Raw genomic sequence first — 22,066 nt, 5'->3', positions numbered from 1 at the left:
CCTCTCCTTAAAAATTAGTAGTCACGGGAGTCCTCCCTCTTCATGTTTCCAATTTTTACCTAGACAATGTAATGCATATTCTTAACTTCAGTTTCAACCACTGACTTCTTAATCAATATTTCTCCAGCCCAGATGGCTTTCCCGAGTCTCAGAACCATATTTTAATTACACACCAGTTGTCTCACAGGCATCTCAAACTAAATAAACAGAATTCATTATCGTACCTTACAAACCTCCACTTCTCTGTTGAGTTAATGACAACTTGTGGCTTAAACCAGAAATCTGGGAATGAATTTAACCCAATAACTCTTCCTTCTTCCCCACCTCATATACAGTCATCACAAAATCTCATTGAGTTTCTCTCTCCTAATTGTGCCTTGAATACAGTCCTCTGGCCGTGGTTTATTTTCTGCTTGACTTAGCAATGGCCTACTATCTTCCAGGCACTGTATTCACCCTCTCGGTTTATTTTCTCATCTAAATGTCACCTCAACTCTATGAAGTATGTGCAATTGTTGTTATCATTATCTACAGAAAATGCAGATAATGTGCAGCTAGGGAACCTGAAGATTATAAAGAATAATAATAATTTAAAAAAAAAAAAAAAACTGTCCAAGATCACACTTCTGGAACATAGCGGCACCACAGCTTGAATGCAGTTGATTTGTCTATGCCCTTAAATAGCAGAGCTTTGGTCAAAATCCCTCACCCTCTTCTTTAGACTACTGGTGTCTATCTGCTTTCTTTTAGGGCAGCTGTTCTCAAAGGGCGGTGTGAAGACAACTGGGGGTCCCGGAATCTCTTTCATGGGGGACTGTGAGGTCTAAATTATTTTCTTAATACCAAGATGCCATTTGCCTTTTTTCACAGTTTTGGCATTTGCGCTGATGCTGTAAAAGTCAATGGGGTAAAACTGTTAATGACTTAGCAGGAATCAAGACAATGGCATTAAGCCGTAGAAACAGTCTTTGTTTTCTACAGCACACATTTTCTGTAAGAAAGAAATGCCAGTTCATGCACGAAAATCTTTGCTGAAGCAGTAAATATTAATTTTATTAACTCTTGAGCCTAAAGAATGCATATTTTTAATACTCTATATGATGAAATGGGAAGAATACATAAAGCATTTCTGCTGCATACTGAAACATCATGGTTGTTTCAAGAAAAAGCACTGTGTGGTTGTGAGTCAGTAGCTGAATAAGCCATTTTTTTTTTTCATGGAACACTATTTTCACTTGAAAGAACTGACAAACTATGGTTATTTAGACTCAGGTATTTGGCAGATATTTTCTCAAAATTGAACAAAGGAAAAGCCTGTCACTTCAGGAAAAGCAAATGACAGCATTTTTGACACTTAAAAATGGAGCTTTCAGGTGGAAACTGGAATTTTGGAAAACTTTTACCTGCCACTGGGAGCTTGACAGCCTCCTCAATACATTATGATTTTTATCATGAGATCAATGATGATATTAATAAATGTGATTTTTGAATCTTATATAATGAAATATGTCAAAATACATGCAAGCAGTGTCAATGCATAGTAGTCCCTCAATAAATATTTCTTGAATAAATGATCCCAATTCCCTTCTAGGTTTGAAATTCTGTAGTTCATCTTTATGATATGATATTTTGAACCACAATCTTTTTACTGATTAGCAGAGAGATGTTTTTGCTTTACTCGCACACATTCACACACACAGAAACACTTTGGTTTTTAATCAAAGAGATCATCTCAGATCTTTTTTCTTATCTTCTTTGTCCTTGCAAGGGCAGCTCTAGAGAAAATTGGGTATGTTAAATTTGATGTATTTTAATAAATTATAATGCACATATATTCATTAATAATATATATTCCACACCAAGGCATCAGTAGGAATTAATTTTTAAAAGTCTGCTCTAATAGGAAGATTATGTAAGAGTTCTGTATAATAAGCTCACAAAGAACAAGAAAGAAGAAGAAAAAAATTGAAACGGAACTTTTTTGTGGGGAAAAAGAAACCCTCAGGTTGGAGTGTAAATTGATACAGCCACTATGGAAAACAGTATGGAGGTTCCTCAAAAAATTAAGAATAGAATTACCATTAAGAATAGAATTACCATGACCCAGCAATCCTTCTGGGTAGCTACCCCAAATTTTTGAGAACATTTATCCATAAAGATATATGCACCTGATGTTCATTTCAGTATTATTCACGGTGGCTAAGACCTGGAAACAACTGAAGTGTCCTGCAATAGATGACTGGATAAAGCAGATGCGGTGCATATATACAATGGAGCCATAAGAAGAGATGAAATACTGCATTTGTGACAACATGGATGAATCTTGAGTAATCATGCTGAGGGAAATAAGTCAGACAAAATGGGTCAAGAACCATACGATTTCATTCATATGTGGGATATAAGACTGAAAGCAACAACGAACAAGACAAACAAAAACTCATTGACACAGACAACAGTTTAGTAATTACCAGAAGGAAAGGGGGATGAGAGAGGTAGATAAGGGCAAAGGGGGTCAAATATATGGTGATGAAAGGAGACTTGACTTTGGGTGGTGAACACTCAGTGCAATATACAAATGATGCGTTATAGAATTGTACACCTGAAACCTATATAATGTTATTAACAAATATCACTCCAACAAATTTAATTAAAAATAAATTAAATTAAATTTTAAAAACTTCCGAAGAACTATGAGAAGTTTCAAGACAGCAAAGCTGCAGGTGAAGCAACAAGAAACTCTGCTCACTATAATCTTTAATGTCTCAACCTACCCAAACAGTTTCCCTTGCAAAGGGAAAGCTGTAAGTCTGGAACTGGCCTGCCTTCTCAGGGTTTATGAGTCTGGAACTGGCCTGCTTTCTCAGGGTTTAAGAGATAATAGTATGAAAATTTAAAAGAGATTTCTTTACTTCCTTTTGGCCAAGACTCAAATTCTTTGTTCTTGCTTTTATGACAAGTGAACATAAAGGAATTTTTTGTTTTTAAATAACTTTTCATGATTTTGTGATGGTCCTTGTTCCATGTCATCTCAAAGAAGTCAGAGTCATTTGTAGAGATTATTGAAAGAATTCCACATTAAATATTTTAATCTAATTTCATTTTAGCAAAGTGTTGTCATATGTATGATAAGGCACTTCGATGGCACTGATGTCGACGAAGGTTAAATGACACAGGCAAACTATTGACAGTAATCTAACCCAGCTCTCTGATTCCAATTGCTATATGTTTTTCATTCCATTGTCAATAAAGAAACCAAAATCAGTTCAACTAAATGCTCTAATACAAAAGTAACCTTATTCTCCCCTAGGAAAGCAACCACATTTCATAGAAATTTCTTAAGACATTTCTCATGCTGTTTCATTTTCATTTAGCATGTAGGAAGAATTTTATCCATTCCATTCAAGACAGGTGATAAGAGGCAGATGTATTACACTACACATCTTGTAGTTAGGGGCAAACTTCTTCCACACTCAAAAGTATAAAAGCTGTGACTATTTCAGACAACCTAGAGCTGGACTATGTGGCCATCGAAATTAACATAAAATAGTGGAAAACATTAATTCTACTTTTGCCATCTGCCTTGAATATAGAAGGCACAAAATAAATAGTTGATTGATTTTTGAGTAAAATAAAATAATTTTTCCCACCTTCTGATTTATATTCACATACCACCTAATGGAGTATCAAATAAACAAACAAACAAACAAAAACGGGCTTTGTCTTTCCTAAGATCAGAAGTTTTTTCAAAACCAGTATGGCAAATGACATAATTTTTTGACATGTGTGATATTTTATAACTTATTTAGAGTATATCTTCACCGTAGCAGGAACTACAATGACAATGTTATATTATAAATACAAATTCAATAAAGACACAGCTACTAAAATCTTTTTTTGTCATCGGAGCAGACCAGGGAACTAGTATTTAGATATACACTCAAAAATCATATAGTGACCTATATAATTTTTCTTATGTTACCATACGATCTAGAGTTTCTTATTGTCTGTAAGCTCAGTACATACATGCAACAAATTGCTCAGAGTTAGGAAGCCATTTAGGGATAAACTACTATGGAGACTAGAATAAGTGCGGGGGCAGAGATAGGGTGGGTGGTTGGGGATAGGGAAATGTCACAGATGACTTTGATGATTACTTGGATGCTGTGGTTTTAGATTGTTCTACAAGATGACTGATGTACTCGTATTTTGTTATTATTATTTCTATTTTCTATCATGATTTTTTAAATGTGATTTTTGGCACAATGCAAAATAAACTAACTGTTAACTTATGTTTCAAAATTTATGTAGCTGATTTCCTGCATTTTTGAGAGTTCTGTCACATTTCCAGTAGATGGAATTTTTTTCCTTCCCTGGGAAATTGTACAGGGCTGCTTCACATGTCTGCCTCTCTCCTCTCCTCTCCCACCCAGGTGGTAGGAATGTGTAAATGTGTTCCCTATACTCTGCACTTCCCAGCTCACTACTGAAGCTCCATGGTCAGTCGTGCTTCCACCAAATCAAGACCTTATTTCGAGGAGGATGGCTTAAATTGTGGGGATACTTAAAACCGCAACAGAAGAAATGGCTGGAAGAACCGAAGATAATTAGATTATGATAGTTGACATTGACATGGTTTACTAATTCCAAAAACTATTCTAGACAATGTAAATTAATTCACTTATTCCTTACAATAACCTAGCAGGTCAGTTCTCATATTATCCCATTTTATAGATGAAGACTGAAGCACTAAGGGGTTACATTTTGCAGAGTCACCTAGCTCATAAGTGGCAGAGCCAGGGTTCAGAACAGAAGGGGTCTAGCTCCACAGTCCATGCTTTTAACCACTTACCAAATGAAAGATTCAGGAAGAATATAAAAACTGTCTTGGAATTGTTTAAGAGCAGCAGACTAGAAAAGGAAGTAAATATATTTTGCACTGCCTCAGAAGATGCCTCAGAGGATCCAAAAGGAAAAGCTAAAAGGAAACAGAGTTTTGACTTCTCCATTGCTGCTGACGGTCAGACCTTGTCTGAAGAATCAGTGTTCAATGATGCCAATAACCAGAACAGCACTTGGCTATGTAAAACTTCTTCCCTATCCCGAGATTTTAAGTCAGGGATGTACGATTGCACTGTTTCCAGTATTTTTTTATTTGGAGAGTTTGTAAGATATGATACAAGAGGGGAGAAAGAAATAATGGGCCCTTTAGTATTTTATCGACAAACATTACTGGCATTATTCTTTTTTACCAAAAATTTCCTATAATATATTTGGCTCAAAGGTCTCAGAACAGACTTTTGATAGATTTGATAAAGTTAGCTTATTGAAAATTGGATTGAAAATTGGATTGTTTCCAAGTTAAAATTTGTAGTGCAGCACTAAAAGCACTACTTAAATGTGAATACTTAAAAAAATTACTAGAAGAAACGTTAAATAACAGCTCGGTTGATTTTCTTAATTCCTCTCATTCATTTGCTTTCCTAACTCTCATGCATTTTTTTTTTTTTTTGTAGGCAATTCTTATGCAAGAAGCTAAACGTAATTAAATGTGCAGGATGAAAAGATGGCACAGGCACTGCTGGTACCCCCGGGACCCGAAAGCTTCCGCCTTTTTACTAGAGAATCTCTTGCTGCTATCGAAAAACGTGCTGCAGAAGAGAAAGCCAAAAAGCCCAAGAGAGAACAAGACAATGATGATGAGAACAAACCAAAGCCAAATAGCGACTTGGAAGCTGGAAAAAACCTTCCATTTATTTATGGAGACATTCCTCCAGAGATGGTGTCAGAGCCCCTGGAGGACCTGGACCCGTACTACATCAGTAAGAAAGTGAGTGTTGATTTTATACTTCTGAAAGTTCAGTTATACTTCCAAATTAACCACTTATCTTTAACAGACTTTTCTCAGGTTCATATACATACTGTGTCATAATTTTTCTATAGTTAAAAGATTTTATGCTATAATAAGCAGAAACATTTATAAGAAATGAAGTCAAGATTTGGCTATAGTGAAGAGATATGAAGAGATAAACTATTTCTACAATTTCACAGTAACTGAGATAGTCAAAATTAAAATTGACACCAACAAAGCAAAATATCCGTTATTGCTGACATAATTAAGCACATGGTAGACAAAAGAATAATAGCCAAGTAAAAGAAGAATTATGGGCAGGTGTACTTCTTATTTTTTAGTTCTTATTTGGGTTGGGTTTCTTCACAATAGAGTTGTATTCTAAAGAGTAATAATCTTGTACTTAGCATCCCCCTATAGAGAAATATCACATTGAGAAGCATGTTCACCCAGACATACATTTTTTTTGTCTACCTGGAATATGATTTAGAGATTCTCTAACCTTACTTAATTTGTGACAGACTAGATTCTGGAACATCTACAGATTGTTAAAACATCACCGTAACCAAAAAAATGTCAGGAACAGAAAATCAAAAAGAAAAAAAACCCTCACGTTTTCTCCATCCATATATGTATAATTTAAATCAATGATAATCACTGTGGTTTCCTAATGCTAGAATAACCACATAATTTTGTCGGAATTAAGCAGTTTTCTTTTAAAGGTAAATGACCTTTGTAGTATTTTATAGGATATTATTTTTTAATGGATAACAGACTCCACACTTTCTAATTGTGTATTTTAGTATCTTGTAAACCACAATCTAGATTTCACATTTACAAACATAAAAACGGGTCTATGTAGAAATAAAGATAAATTAATATCATCATGAGTTGATGGATTATAAATTAAAGAGGATATTGAACACCTTTATTAGTCAAAGTCAGTCCTTCTAAAAGGAATAGCTAATGAAACTGCATTGTTTAAAAAGTATATAATTTAACTTTATAAGATAAGTGATGGCTACAGAAACTGCCAATCAACCATTCAGACATGGAACTATCCCTATTACTCTAAAGGAGTGCTTCTCATACTTGCATGTAGATACTTATCACCTGAGGATCTTGTTAAAATACAGATTCTGATTCCATAGATCTGAAGTGTGCCCAGAGATCCTGCATTTCTAACAAGCCTCTGAGTGAGATTCCTGCAGCTAGCACAGGGACTACATTTTGAGTAGCAAGCTTTAAAATGCTTTACTTAAAGCTATAAAACAAAATTAAATAGGTCCTTTCTTTTTCCTTTTAAACTAGTTCCATAAAAAGCGGTATTTAGTATATACTCATATATTTCTAAAATAATTTATTTCAGCACTTTACTGAATTGATAAAGAAAATTTTGATATTTAGTTACTGTATTATTGCACATGATGACAACAGTAAGGCATCCTCCAATGAACTAGCAAATGATTCTCCTCTGAAAACTATTAATTCAAAGTATATATTTGCAAAGATACCTTCAAGAGACAGGGGTACCAGTTACTCTCATATGATTAAACGTATCTGCTACTTAAAGAAAGGAAATGTCCTTAAGAGAATTAAGTAAGAGGACTACATTGGGCTACGTAACAGAGATGTTAAATATTCTGAATCATTTGCTTTAAGTCGGCTTGTTAGATCCTAACTTCAACAAAGAACCTTCTTATTATAATTTGTCTTCCCATAAATCTGCTTAAAAGGAATGATTGTGCTGGTTATGCCATTGCAATTATTTCAGTCCATGTGACAGTAATGTATTTCTTTATAAATAAATAGATTGGCATTGTGATTTTATGTCAGGCTTTCAAACTTGGTTAATGTAAATATGCCGCTTGGAAACAGAATTGTTCTCTGTGTGCTAACGAAGTCAGTTGTTATTGCTTCCCTGTCTGAGAACCAGCCTTGGACCTTGATTTATTTAATAGTGGCTGTAACACATCTTGAGAGATATCTAGACTATTTACTAATTACTGTTGGCTGCACGGCTTTCCTTTATGAAATGTCTATAAAGATGAAGATTGAGGTGCTATTGAAGAAAAAGGTAGTTTTTGATTCTTAGGATAGTAAAAGTGAATGTAAGAAGCTGATGGAGAAGTTCTAGAATGAATTAATTATAAAATAATGCAAATGAAAGGCATTTTAAAACTGTAAAGTATTATGTAACTGTTTGCTGCCTAAAATACATTTACATACCTAATTTAATCAGATAAGCAACATCGTAGTAATTTTAATGCCATTTAAGTTGACCAGATAATATTTTAAGAATGGTGACAATAACAATAGCTAACGTTTGTTGTGAACATACTTTGTCAGACACTGTTGAGTATAACTCAAATAAAACTCATTTAATATTCAAAGAACCAGTAAGCCAGGTACTATATTAGCTTCATTTTACAGATTGGGAAGTGAAGCCCAGAAAGGTTAAGTAACTTTCCCAAGATCACACTTCATAAATAGTAGACTCAAAATTTGAACCCAAGCAGTCAGGCTCCAGATCCAGAGCTCTTAACCACTAAGCAAAACTATACATGGTGTTTATGAATATAATAAAATAAAATGTTAAAAATTGACTGTATAATTTTGGAATTCTGGTTGACGTTGTACTACTCAGAGATGTAAAGCTTTTCTTGCCTCAAATAGTAAAAATTTTAGTAAACCTATGTGTGCATTTACCTGGGAAAAAGAAACAAGCAGCACTCAAAGTGGACAATAACCAGTTTAACATACTTCCAGCTCTAACATTCATCTCCTTAGTAACAATGTGTAGTGCTCTTTTTTTTTTAAGTCACGTCATTATTTATTATTACTTGAAGACTAGATTTTGGAGTTGACACTATTTATCCCTCCAATTATCTGTCATTCTCTCAAGTATTTTCAGTTTAGGTGCACCTCTCAATATATCAAAGCATAAAATGTCAAATGTCTTTCCTATAATTCTTTCACGATACAGAACATTAGTATTTTATTCCTCACTTCTCAGAACCCAAGGTTTTCTTTGTGTCAGGTGTTGCTCTCCAGAAATAAACTGTCATTTTGTTCTTAAGGCCTGTTCCATTCCAGAACCTGTAAATTCAATGAAGATCTCCTTGACATGTCATTTTTAAACCCCATTAATACCCTATAGGCTAATCTTGTAGGAAGAGCAGAGAATTCCATGTTGAGAAGGACAGTTCATTTCTGTTCACTTTATTCTTGGAGATTTTTCAAAATAAAATCTTCTAATGTTACAAGTGGCAATTGCTTTTTCATAGAAATTGTTTCAAAAAAGCATAAATAAATACACCATAAGTTATGGTGAACTCACATGTTACTGCTATCACAGAATGCCTAAATGGATCTAGATTGTTAAACTATAATATTAAATGAGCTAATCTGTGAATTCAAGAAAATCCTTTAATGCATTTGTGCTTCAAGGGCAGTCTTCTCAATGTCTATTCTCCCTTGTAGATAATCTCAGTACTAGTAAAGAACAATTTAGTTACCCTCTTCATAGAATTGCTCAAATTTATAGACTGTAGTTCATGGAAAATGGTTGGTTAGGTAATAGTTGGCTCCATGGTCTTGAATACAAAAGGGCAATGTACAGAGAAATTGTTTTCTCTACCCTTTATAGTCACAATATAAACAGAATTTTGACTACCTATTCAAACAGAGCAGATTGTCAGTGAACATCAATATATGGGATATAGCCCGTAGTTAAAAGGTAAACACATATTAATTAAATGGATATATAGACGTTTTAAAGGTAAATGGCATGTTAAAGATAAACTCACATTTAATGTTTAAAACAAGTATTTATTTGCAAATCACACTATTAAATACTGTAGAAAAATGGAGAAAAAGTACATTGTATTTCTTTATGCTCAACGGTTTATAACAATTTTCAACCTAGTCCTCAGTAGAATGAACCCTACATGTAAATTGCTACTTGACTCTAATTACAAGCAACATGCCAATGTGTGCAAATTAATATACCACGACAACTGGTCAACGAAAACAATGAGGGAGTGATCAGAAGGCAGTGTGATTTATCTGAAAAGACATAATGGAGGAGGTGATTTTGATAGCTGAGGACATTCCCAGAGAGTAGAGATTTTCAACCCTGAGTATTAGAATTACCTGGGGAAATTTTAAACATAACTATATCTATGCCCGTCCTCTGGAATATTGGCAATTTTAAAACCTCCCCAGGAGAGTCTAATATGCAGCTAGGAATAATAAGCTTTGATATAACAGTGGGTCATTGAAAGCAGGACCTTACTGTCAAATCTGTCATGAAATGGGAGGGACCTGAAATGGGAGGGAATTTGCAGAGATGACCTCTTCAGTTCCTCCTTCCTCTGGGATTCTATGACATTCATGTTCGATCTGAGGGAGAAGTTGACAAGTTGAGAGCTGAATGGGACTAAAAAGTGAGTTGAATTGGCTGGAACAGAGATGCCTTGGTGGGGAAAAAATAAAAGATTATCCCAGAGAGACATGGTAGGTAATCACTGGGTAGCATAGTTTAAATGCTAAATTGATGATTATAGGTTTCAAGTCATAGGATTTTAGCTATGGAATGCCCTTTGAAATGATGTATTTGAAATGATGCTTAATTTTCAATGCATCTGTCCCTTCTCAGTGTTACCAGCAGACCCATACAATCAGCATAACCAGGTTATTCAGCCTTTTTGAACATTTTAAAGTAGGACAACTACCATAGAGAAAATAAGTAGCCTTCATAAACGTTGGTGTTAAAAGATTTGATATAATTAAAATATTTTTTAAAAATTATTTTAATAGTAACATGTACAGAATAAATGGAAAAGTTACCAAAGCTGGATATAGATGGTAAGCTTTAAATAGAATTGGAATCTGTAAAGTTACCTTACAACTTGGTAAAATTTTGTATAGGATATTAATTTGAATTAGAAAGTTAGAAACTTATATTAGATAGTAGTCATTTTTTTATTTGTAGCTATATGTTAATTTAAGGGACAAACATCTAATGTTTATGGTTATGATATACCAACTGGTTTAAATAAACAAGTTTGAATAAAAAATCAGGTAAAAAGTTTTTCATGTGTGTATGCTGTTCAAATAAGCCACATGTCTAACCTAGTAATTTTTTTCTCACATTTTCTTTTCAGACTTTTATAGTATTGAATAAAGGGAAGGCAATTTTCCGATTCAGTGCCACCTCTGCCTTGTATATTTTAACTCCACTAAACCCTGTTAGAAAAATTGCTATTAAGATTTTGGTACATTCATATCCTTTTCATGTGAATTATCTAAATGTTGCTTCTAGTGGTTGACTTTATACAAAATTTTTTACTTTATACAAAAAATTTTACAACTAATTTTTTCTTTTAAAAAATATATAAAATTTCTTTGAGATTAATGGTAATGTTGTTTAATCTGTTGTTCTCACTGATTTTCTGCTACTTATAACAAAATTATTATAGAATGACTATTCTATTTATATGCTATATTATAAAATGACTATTGTATTACAGAATTATTCTAGAAGTAAAAAGGCAAATAAGATAGTGAATGTATAAATGAAAAATATCATACAGTAAGAACAACAGCAAAGCTCCTTTACACTTTTATTAGCTTCAATTAGATCATATATAATCATTGCTAAAGAAACATAGTCTACGGTGGTTAGTATTATTATCTATATTACTAAATGTTCAAACTTGTTTGCCTTAATTGGTTCTGTATCTTCAGCACCTGAGTCCATCTTTCTGTCTGCCCTTCTTTCTTTCCTTCCTTCCTTCCTTCCTTCCTTGTTTCCCTTCTTTCCTTCTTACCTTCCTTCTTTCTGCCTTCAGTAAATATTTATTTAACTACTATGTGCCTATATATCTGATCGATAATATATATTTAAAAAACCATTTAACTTAAAACTAGTTACAAAAAAGTACATGGAAAAGGACAGAATAGGTATGGATTTCAAGAAAATTCTCATAAGTAATAATAAAATAGTAAGGTGATCTGAGGTAGTGTTCAAGAGTGGACGTTTTATATAGGCAGATTCAAAATAGGCTTATATAGAAACGAAATAAGAAACCAAAGACTGGTTACCCTAGAACAAGGGCAAATAGAACTGATAACCTTTTGAAGTTCATTTGAATTCTTTCATTCTGTGGTTTGGTATTAGAAAGTACTTCTATTTTAAAATAAAAGATTTACCTCAAAATAATCATAAGCTTCCTTAGAATGAAGTCTGGATTGGAATCCTTAGAGAAATTGTTACAGTAATTCTCAGGAAGTTTTCAAAATAGTGTTTATTGGTTTAGTCACTATAAGAGTACTAGAGTAACTCATTACAGTAGATTCTTAATCAATGTAATCCTTGAATATACCTAGCTATCCACTCTTAGGCTTTTTATTTTGTGTTCATTAACATATTGTCAGTCAGTAGGTATTTTAAATTATATCTGAACTACAACTTTTATACATGTATTATACTGTAAACTTAAGGGTCATTTCCTCTTGCAGTGCAATTTCATGCAACTGATTGGAATGCAAAATTCCCACTTGCTTCAAATAGAAATCCTTTTCTGTTAAATTCAATTTTGCAAGAAAATGATGTAAAATGAAAAAAAGAGTGGACCAAGAATATATGACATGCTTTGAAGTTTCTTATTATTTTTTGCCATTGTTTTAAAACAAAATTAATATCACAGGTAATTTGTTATAGTGATTTTTAAATGACTATGATGATGTACTAGCATTTACTCCTTAACTAATCTACTTTATTCAGCATGCTTATCATGTGCACTATTTTGACCAACTGTGTATTTATGACCTTGAGTAACCCTCCAGACTGGACAAAGAATGTAGAGTAAGTAGAAATGACTTCTTGCAATGAGAAATGCACACTCAAATTCTTTAGCAATCTCCTTATGGTTATGGTCTTACTTATGGTTTCCACTTTTTGAAGTCAGGCTAAACACTTTTAAGAAAAAGTTATTTCCATAATATGAAAGAAGATAAGGGAAGTTCTTTGGGGGAGTTTTTCTTCTATGAGGTAAGTATTTTTCCCAACAAATTCAAGACAGTATCTGCTTACAAAAGGTTATAAATAGTATGTACTACCTGGTAAACTAAACCAATCATTTAGCACAAAAGTTAATAATCATAGTTATGTATTTTAGATAAAATACAATAAACATTTGAGTAATTTGATGAATAAAATTATTTTATTCTGGTATATTATTATTATTGTTATAGTCTGATAAAATAGATTTAGGTGTTTAGTTAAATATTATATATTAGGCATTATATATATTAGGCATTTTGGTTATATATTATATTATTATATTTAGGAAAATACATTTAGGTATTTAAGTTACTTAGATGTTTAATTATATTCAGATATATAGATTATTTAGACAAAGCATGTGTGCTAAAACACCATAGACATGTTTCATAAAAGAAATAAAACATCTCAGCAAAATTATGCTAAAAAAAATAAGAGGGCTTAAGAGGAAAACATAATAAAGAGAAAAATCACTCAAAACTTATGAAACTTTGTAATTAGGACACTAATAAAAACAATAACAATCTCCCCCAAAAAGATACTGGCCTAGTTAAATCTCTATGGACATTAGTACCTAAAATCGCAGTCAGCAACTCCTTGGAAATCTGAGACCCTGGGTATCATCCTTTCTCCCTTGAGATGGAGACCTTTGGGGACATTTGTATTATGTCATTAAAATAAAACATTTGATTCAATATTTTAATACAAAGGCACAGTAGTTCTTGGGCATGTTAAACTAGCCCCTGCTTGCACTAAAGAAGGCACGTCTGTCAATTTTCCGCTTTAGTATTAAGGTTTTTTATTGCTAAGGACGTTCTATTTAAGTGTGGGGAATAAAGGCCCTTGATTGTTTCAAAACATCAATATGCCAGGGAAAACTGTATATTAACTAACACAATTTCTGCACTATATCAACATTATTCCTTAATTTATCAATTGCATATGAAGTTATTCATGACGAAGAAACATGATAGTGAAACAGGTGTTTAGGTTACATAGGCTATTTATGTATAGCATAATACAATAATTAGGTATTTGGTTTAGTGGAAAAAAATTAGCATGATCTTTTTATTGTCATATTTTTAAAAGCAATGTTCAATAGGAGATAAATTATGATAAATTCTGCCACTTTTATTTCTAACTACTTTTATTGATTTCTATAAAGATTTAATGCATCATCTTAAGCCATCATTGCCCAGTGATTTAACAAATAAAGGTTTTTTTTACAGTAGCTTGGAAATACTCCCTAGAAATCATTTTAGTAGAAAATCCAGTTCTTATATTGAAGCAAGCCATTTAACAAAATTCTGTTACCACTTACGATGATGTGGAGGTTCATAAATGGACAAACCTATAGAAAACTATTCTGTATATACTTTTCCCAGTAGAAATTATTGAAGCATTTAAAGATGTATACATTTCATTTATTTGTATCATTATCAAAAGATAGGTAAAGGGGACACCTGAATATTATTACTTGAATATTCAGGTCTCTCTTTGTAAAGTCATTTTTAATGTTCACTATATCCATTATGAAAATAGTCATAATCTTATAAAAGTTTTTGACTTATACTTTTCATTTGGAAAACTATACACAGGTTGATTGATTATCTCTAGTCCCTTGACAGCAAGGCATCAGGAAAACAAGCAATTAGTGGTTACAGCAAAAACAAACAAACAAATAAAAAATACCCGCCCCCCCCCAAAAAAAAACAAAGTCCAATGAAAAGGGAAGATCAGTTCTGACATGAAAACATGAGTCACTGATAGCAGAAACAGTCCCTGTTCAAAGAGGTGGCACATACAGATATGACCTGAGGACCATATTGTATAGTGAGAGTCATATTATGTAAGATAAGGCACTTGTATAGATATCATAATTACAGATAAAAAAACATTCTGTGACATGGACAGAATTAACAGGATGATTAGGAGCCTAGTGGGTAGAGCCAAGAAACATCAAGGTTTCTTTGATTCTCACTTGCCTGTTCAATCTTGTTTGCTAATAGACTTCTAACATCTGTTCTGTGAGAAGCTCTGTCTCAGATGTTAAGCTCTAGAACTCTCTCTGGGTAGCTATCAACTTTCACCATGTACTCCAAATGTCCCAACAAAATTTCGTACTTTTCCAAAAAAGGAATAGAATTGTGGATTTGAATCTTATTCTTAGTAACTGTAGATTACTTAGAATTGTATAAGCATAGACCATAGGGCACTAACCATTAGTATGATAAATAGAACCTACATGTCTCTTTTGGACTTTTATAAGGCCAACTATTTCTCCAAACAGAAATGTCATGATGATTATGTGTAATACACAAAGACCCAAACTAAAACAAAAGTAAACATAAGCTTGATACTGTAAATTACCTCTCTTTCTAATAGTCAGCTACTTCATAATAAGTAAAGATTGCAATTGTACATATTCTTTATGTAATCAACTGAGTTGGTTAAAAAAAAAAAAAGGGAGGACTGTTCTAAGGAAGACTAGATGTGAAGATTTTTTCACATCTGATTTCTTTGTTCCTTCCTTCTGGGAGAAAATTTTCTACAGAAAACAATGCAAAAATAATACTCGACTTTTTTCATATATAAAATTTTAGTCGGCTGGAAAATATAATGAATTTTAGAATGAGTAAATGAAATCTTTGTGACTCAAGTAAAAAAAAAATAATCTGAAGAATAACTTAAATTGTACTTTTTAAAAGAACACAATATTGAAAAGTACTACGACTGTTTTTGGAAGAGACAAATAACTTACATTTTCAACACTCAAAGAAGGGAGCACTAGAAATACACTATATTGAACAGCAAATGGAAAAGTCTTTCACCATTTTGGAGGCTAAAATTTGAATGTGAACAAGTTTAAATGATTTGACCCAACTGCATAGAGATAGTATGTGGTATTAAGTTAGACCCAGGAATTTTATTTATTCCTGAATTTTGGCAATTGTGTATACACACACATAAAATACTAATAAATTGAAAACTTTCTTTTGAAAATATGTATATATGTAAATATATATATAAAGAGAGTGAGAAGCAGTTTTATAACTCTATGCCTGACTCTAAAGATGAAAAAGAGGGACGTGTATTTTCTAAATTAGACATGTAAAATATCCCTAAAAACAATTCTAATCATTAAAAAATTTGAATGAAGTATTTTATTATAAATAAATGAATCCAAGATATGTTACCTCTAGAGCTGTACTGTCTGATGAGGGAGACAGCAGCACATGTGGCTATTGATATTTAAAATCTGGCTTGTCTTAATTGTTGAAATGATAACATTTTAGATATACTGGTTTAAATAAAATATAATATGAAAATTAAGTTCACTTGTTCCTTCTTACCTTATTTGGCTACTAGAAATTTGAAAACTACAAATATAGCTTGCATTACACTTCAACCAGACAGTGTTCAAGAGAGTCAAGCGTAGCTATCCGTAAAACACACGAAACTATCATTCTAAAACCTTAATAGTAAATGAGATGTTCTTTGGGGAAGATATCATCTCTTCGGTTTAACCTTTTACTCGGACTTGTAAGATTAATTAATAGTAGATTCTTAGATAAGAGGAAATAAGGAACACAATATTAGTGAATTGATAAACCACCAAAGGACAGGATTTGCTACCTTTGAAAATATCTATTTTTACAGTTCAAACAAAATTCTTCATATTTGTTTCAATGTTTTTCCTAGGTACACGTTCACTGGAATCTATACCTTTGAGTCATTTATAAAAATCTTGGCAAGAGGATTTTGCTTAGAAGATTTTACATTCCTTCGCGATCCATGGAATTGGTTGGATTTCAGTGTCATTGTGATGGCGTGAGTATTTTTGAAAAAATGTTAAGCTCAAAGGAATGAAAATATCTGCAGCATAAATCAGGCTATTGTGACATATTTTAAATGTGAGTTTGCTTATTAGCCAAATTAACTATATGCCCCATATATTATGAGAATACATATTGCAAGGTAAATTTATCTGGTAAATGAGTAATAAATGGAATTACTTTCATGTCAGATAGTCTTCCACTTCATCAGAATAAAGTTATTCATTGACTATAATTTAATATCGCCAACTGTACTTCGATTAGTTTTGCAAACAAACTTGTTCACATTAGTGAAAATGACACTGAAATAAAGCAACAAAATTTTATTCCTTTAGCACATGGTACCCTGAGGTCTACAGCAATTCCACTTGTTAAACTCAAGGGACTTTATATGCCAAACCCAGCTTTCATTCTTTATTTAGTATAAACTTTGTCAAAACTATCAGTAACTCTGATTTAATTCTACAGGTATGTAACAGAATTTGTAAGCCTAGGCAATGTTTCAGCTCTTCGAACTTTCAGAGTCTTGAGAGCTCTGAAAACTATTTCTGTAATTCCAGGTAAGAAGAAACTGGTGTAAGATGGTAGGCCCCCTATATCTTCAACTTTTCTTGTGTGTTGTTGTGTTTGTGTGTAAACTCCCTATTACAGATATGTGACAGAGTTTGTGGACCTGGGCAATGTCTCAGCGTTGAGAACATTCAGAGTTCTCCGAGCATTGAAAACAATTTCAGTCATTCCAGGTGAGAGCTAGTTAAACACTAAGGCTGACTAAATACACTCGTAAGAATCCTGAGGTTGAAATCACACTTATAACATTAGCTTTGTTGTTTATTATCCTTGTTTGTCACTTTCAAGAATGACAAATGAAATGCAGTTCGATTCTTAAAATTTTAGAAATTACATTCTTATTTATCAAGTCAGCCTTTGAGTTTAACAGAGAATTGCATGAGAAGTCTATAAAAAATACTAGCTTTGCTCTTTTCATCTATTTTTTTTTTTACATTTATGATATAAAGTTTTCTCTTTTACATTCCTAAAAAAGCTTTGCTACCATGGCTTTACTAACTGATTTGGATTTTACCACTTGCTTCAGATCTGTTTTGAAAATGGATCTTTTTTTATAAAGGAGAAAAGATTATTATTGAACAGCATGCACATGGCATGAGGATTTTATCACTTTAAAATTATTTTCTCCTCTAAATCACTGCTACTTGTAAGCTAGTATAAATAATGGGTTGGAGGGAAACAGCCTCATGAACCACAAAATCTGAAACGAAAAATAATTGCAAGTTTGTCTTTGAATGTTTGTGGCAACATGTAAAACCACACACATGAAAAAATTTCCTATCTAGATATTTACACTTTCATTCCAGAAATCACACTGTTCATAAATAAAATCTGCTTTTCATCCATTTCTCAAACCATCTGGCTGTCCATAAAGCTTTGATGTCTAAACAGCCAAATAATTGTTTGTCGGGAAAGAGAATATATATGACTATGAAGAAGACATTGTGACTATGGCACTCTTCTTCAGCTGACCTATCATTCTCTCTCCTCAGGTTTAAAGACCATTGTGGGAGCCCTGATCCAGTCTGTAAAAAAGCTTTCTGACGTCATGATCTTGACTGTGTTCTGTTTGAGTGTGTTTGCTCTAATTGGTCTGCAGCTGTTCATGGGCAACCTGCGGAATAAATGCTTGCAATGGCCTCCAAGCAATTCTGCTTTTGAAAGCAACACCACTTCCTTTTTTAATGGCACAATGGATTCAAATGGGACATTTGTTAATGTAACAATGAGCACATTTAACTGGAAGGATTACATTGAAGATGACAGTAAGAAATACTGCTACATTGTTAATCTTAGCTGTTGCTGAATGAGTTTTCAACTATAAGTAGTTGAGGCTGTAGGTGTTAAGCCATCTTGTAAATACACTTTATTGGTGTCCATTTTGGAAATAATTGACATAGTCAAACTCTCATTATTCCTAATGTCAATAAGCTTGATATGAAATGAAACAGTTTATTCTTTATATTAACAGGTCACTTCTATGTTTTGGATGGACAAAAAGACCCTTTACTCTGTGGCAACGGCTCAGATGCAGGGTAAGGAACAAATTTTTTTAAAGATATAAAACCCATGGGAAAAATAGCAGATGAGAAAAAATATATAAGGGTCTCATTATATGTATATAATAAAGAGTTATGCTGCCTACCTAGGAAGTACCTTCTCTGTCTTACTAGACTGCTACAGGTTCTAAATTCACAGACTTAAAATCATCTTTTTGGGTGAATACCTACTATGCCAAGTTTCAGTTAAGATGTACTTGTATTATTGTTCCAAAGTGTGAAGGCCCATAGTCTATCTTTTCTGTAAACTCATCAGAGTTGTTTAAGAAATACAGAGAAGGAAACACAAGATGGGCAAATTTTGCTTGTTGTTGATATATGTTGATGTGCTATGGCTGGAAAAGATCTAGAATATAACATGGTCTTCAGGGTAGAAGTCCAGTTGGGAAACTGCTTTGAGAGACTTAATATTCTTGAAATAGCATGAACCCTGTGTGCAAAGAAGCAAATGGGCAGGTTTATGTCACAGGCATGTGTTCGAGTCTGAGTCTATATACTTAACAGTTCCTTGTGGTAACATTCTATAATAACAGATGCTGTAATATCTCAGTCATCCTGCTAGTCTCTCAATACTTAACATATTTTCCCAAGAGTACTATAAATTAATTTGAAGCCGGGGTAGAGGGTAGGTTTTTCAGAAGTCAAAGAATAGCAACAGTAAGTACTCTTAGGCCACAGAATTTATACAGAACATATTTTGAAAATTGAAAACTAGTTTGGCCATAAAGATCTAAGAGTGTTATTGAAAATATATACAGTCATAGAGATGGAGCTTAGGGGAGAATTTTTTTCCCTGATAGTCTGCCCAATTTTTGTTAGGAGAGCATAGTGAATAAGAGCGTAGTTTCTAGAGTTCATATATACCTGGGTTCAAATTCTAACTCCACTTTGGAAAAGTGTCTTAAGCTCTCTGTATTTGAATTTACTTATTTCTAAAATGGAGAGAGAATTATTACCTCTCCTAGGGTTGTTATGGTAATTAATACACATAAAGCACTTGGACTAGTAGCTGGTCCATCATAAGCTTGTTACCAATTATTTTTTATTATTATAGTTAATTTAAAAGACTAAGTAAAATTTTGGATAAGGTTCGTTACTGCATACTTTATCCCCATTAAATAATAATAATCACTTCCCTTTATTGAGTACCTGTAATGGGTTAGGTAACTTACATGGTAAAATTTATATATTCTCTATTATTCAATGACAAATACAATTCTAAAGATATCTACATAATTTTAAGACTTCTTATAAGGCTACAGTAATCAAGACAGTATGATACAAGAAGAGAATAGGCATATGTAGATCAACGAAACAAAACAGAAAGCAAGAAAAAAAAAAGACACACACAAATGTAGTCAACTAATTTTTGACTAAGAAGAAAATGTAATTCAGTGGAGACAGGAGAGTTGTTTTCAATAAATGGCAATGGACTAATTGGAGATCCATATGCAAAGAAATGAACTTAGATACAGATCTTACATATACACCTTACCCCCAAAATAACCCAAAATCAATCATAGAAATAAATATAAAATATGAAACTATAAAACTTCTTTAAAAAAACATAGCATAAAACCTATGTGACTTTGGATTTGGTTATGAGTTTTAAAAGTAACAACAATAGCATAATCCACAAAATAAAAATATAAGTTGGACTTTATTAAAATTAAAATTTTCTGCTCTGCTAATTATATGCCAACAAATAGGACAATCTGGAAGAGATGGACACATTCCTAGAAACATACAATCTCCCAAGACTGAGTCAAGAAGAAAAGAAAATCTGAACCGACTAATTATCACCAATGAAATAGAATCAGTAATCAAAAATATCCCAAAAAAACAAAAGTCCTGGACCAGATGGCTTCAAAGGCAAACTTTACCAAACATTCAAAGAAGAATTATTATCTATTCTTCTCAAATTATTCCAAAAAATTCAAGAAGAAGGAAGGCCCCATAGCCCCTTTTCTGAGGCCACCATTACCTTGATTAGAAAACTGACATTACAAAAAAAGAAAACTATAGGCCAATATCTCTTATGAACATTGATGCAAAAACCTTCAATAAAATATTAGCAAACTGAATTGAGCAATACATTAAAAATATCATACACTATGATCAAGTTGGATTTATTCCTGGGATATATGGTTGGTACAATATCCACAAATCAATTAATGTGATACACTACATTACCAAATCGAAAGATAAAAATCATATGATCATATAAATAAATGCAAAAAAACGCATTTGACAAAATCCAGCATTCATTTATGGTAAAACCTCTCAGCAAAGTGGGAATAGAGGGAACATACCTGAACATAATAAAGGCCATATATGACAAACCTACAGCTAATATCATACTCAATGGGGAAAGGCTAAAAGCATTTTCCATAAGATCAGGAACAAAACAAGGATGCCCACTTTCACTACTCCTCTTCAACATTGTATTGGAAGTTTTAGCCACAGCAATAAGACAAGAAAGAGAAATGGAAGGCATCTGAATTGGAAAGGAAGAAGTAAAACTCTTGTTATTTGCCGATGACATGATACTATATATAGAGAACCCTAAAGACTCTACCAAAAATCTGTTTGAACTGATCAATGAATTCAGTAAAGTAGCAGGTTACAAAATAAATATTCAGAAGTCAGCGGCATTTTTATGCATCAATGATGAACTTTCAGAAAGAAAAATTAAGAAAACAATCCCATTTACGATTGTGTCAAAAACTATAAAATACCTGGGAATCAAATTAACCAAGAAGGTAAAAGACCTGTTCTCTCTCTCTCTCTCAGAAAATTATAAGTCATTGAAAAAAGAAATGGAAGAAGATACAAATAAATGGAAGCATATACCATGTTCATTGATAGGAAGAATCAACATCGTTAAAATGTCTGTACTACCCAAAGCAGTCGATAGATTCAATGCAATCCCTATCAAAAGACCAATGACATTATTTCAGGGAGCTAGAATGAATAATCCTAAAATTTATATGGAGCCATAAAAAAAACCCTGAATAGCCATGGCAATCTTGAGAAAGAAGAACAAAGTTGGAGGTATCACACTACCTGATATCAAATTATATACTACAAGTCTACAGGAATCAAAACGGTATAGTACTGGCATAAAAACAGGTACATTGATCAATGGAACAGAATAGAGAGCCCAGAAATAAATCCATGCCTA

General features: G+C 32.8%; 1 protein-coding gene across 6 annotated transcripts in view; it reads left to right on the top strand.

Moving 5' to 3' along the window:
* Nucleotides 1–5,563: 5,563 nt before the first annotated feature.
* The window catches only part of SCN3A (sodium voltage-gated channel alpha subunit 3), a 78,663-nt gene continuing 62,160 nt past the window's right edge, over nucleotides 5,564–22,066 (top strand). For 3 of the 6 annotated variants that reach the window (XM_006921141.1, XM_006921137.1, XM_006921138.1), the window contains exons 1-7: nucleotides 5,564–5,827; nucleotides 11,017–11,135; nucleotides 12,630–12,719; nucleotides 16,620–16,748; nucleotides 17,405–17,496; nucleotides 18,316–18,588; nucleotides 18,795–18,858. In XM_006921141.1, the coding sequence (XP_006921203.1) occupies nucleotides 5,564–5,827; nucleotides 11,017–11,135; nucleotides 12,630–12,719; nucleotides 16,620–16,748; nucleotides 17,405–17,496; nucleotides 18,316–18,588; nucleotides 18,795–18,858 (1,031 nt within the window). Of the gene's footprint in view, nucleotides 5,828–11,016; nucleotides 11,136–12,629; nucleotides 12,720–16,619; nucleotides 16,749–17,221; nucleotides 17,314–17,404; nucleotides 17,497–18,315; nucleotides 18,589–18,794; nucleotides 18,859–22,066 lie in introns of all 6 variants that reach the window. The other 3 variants (XM_006921142.1, XM_025039448.1, XM_006921139.1) reach the window with 1 other exon arrangement.

This window comes from Pteropus alecto, unplaced genomic scaffold (genome assembly GCF_000325575.1).
Source record: "Pteropus alecto unplaced genomic scaffold, ASM32557v1 scaffold3, whole genome shotgun sequence".
Taxonomy (NCBI): domain Eukaryota; kingdom Metazoa; phylum Chordata; class Mammalia; order Chiroptera; family Pteropodidae; genus Pteropus; species Pteropus alecto.
Note: the sequence above shows the minus strand (reverse complement) of the source record. Positions and strands in the feature narration are given on the sequence as shown.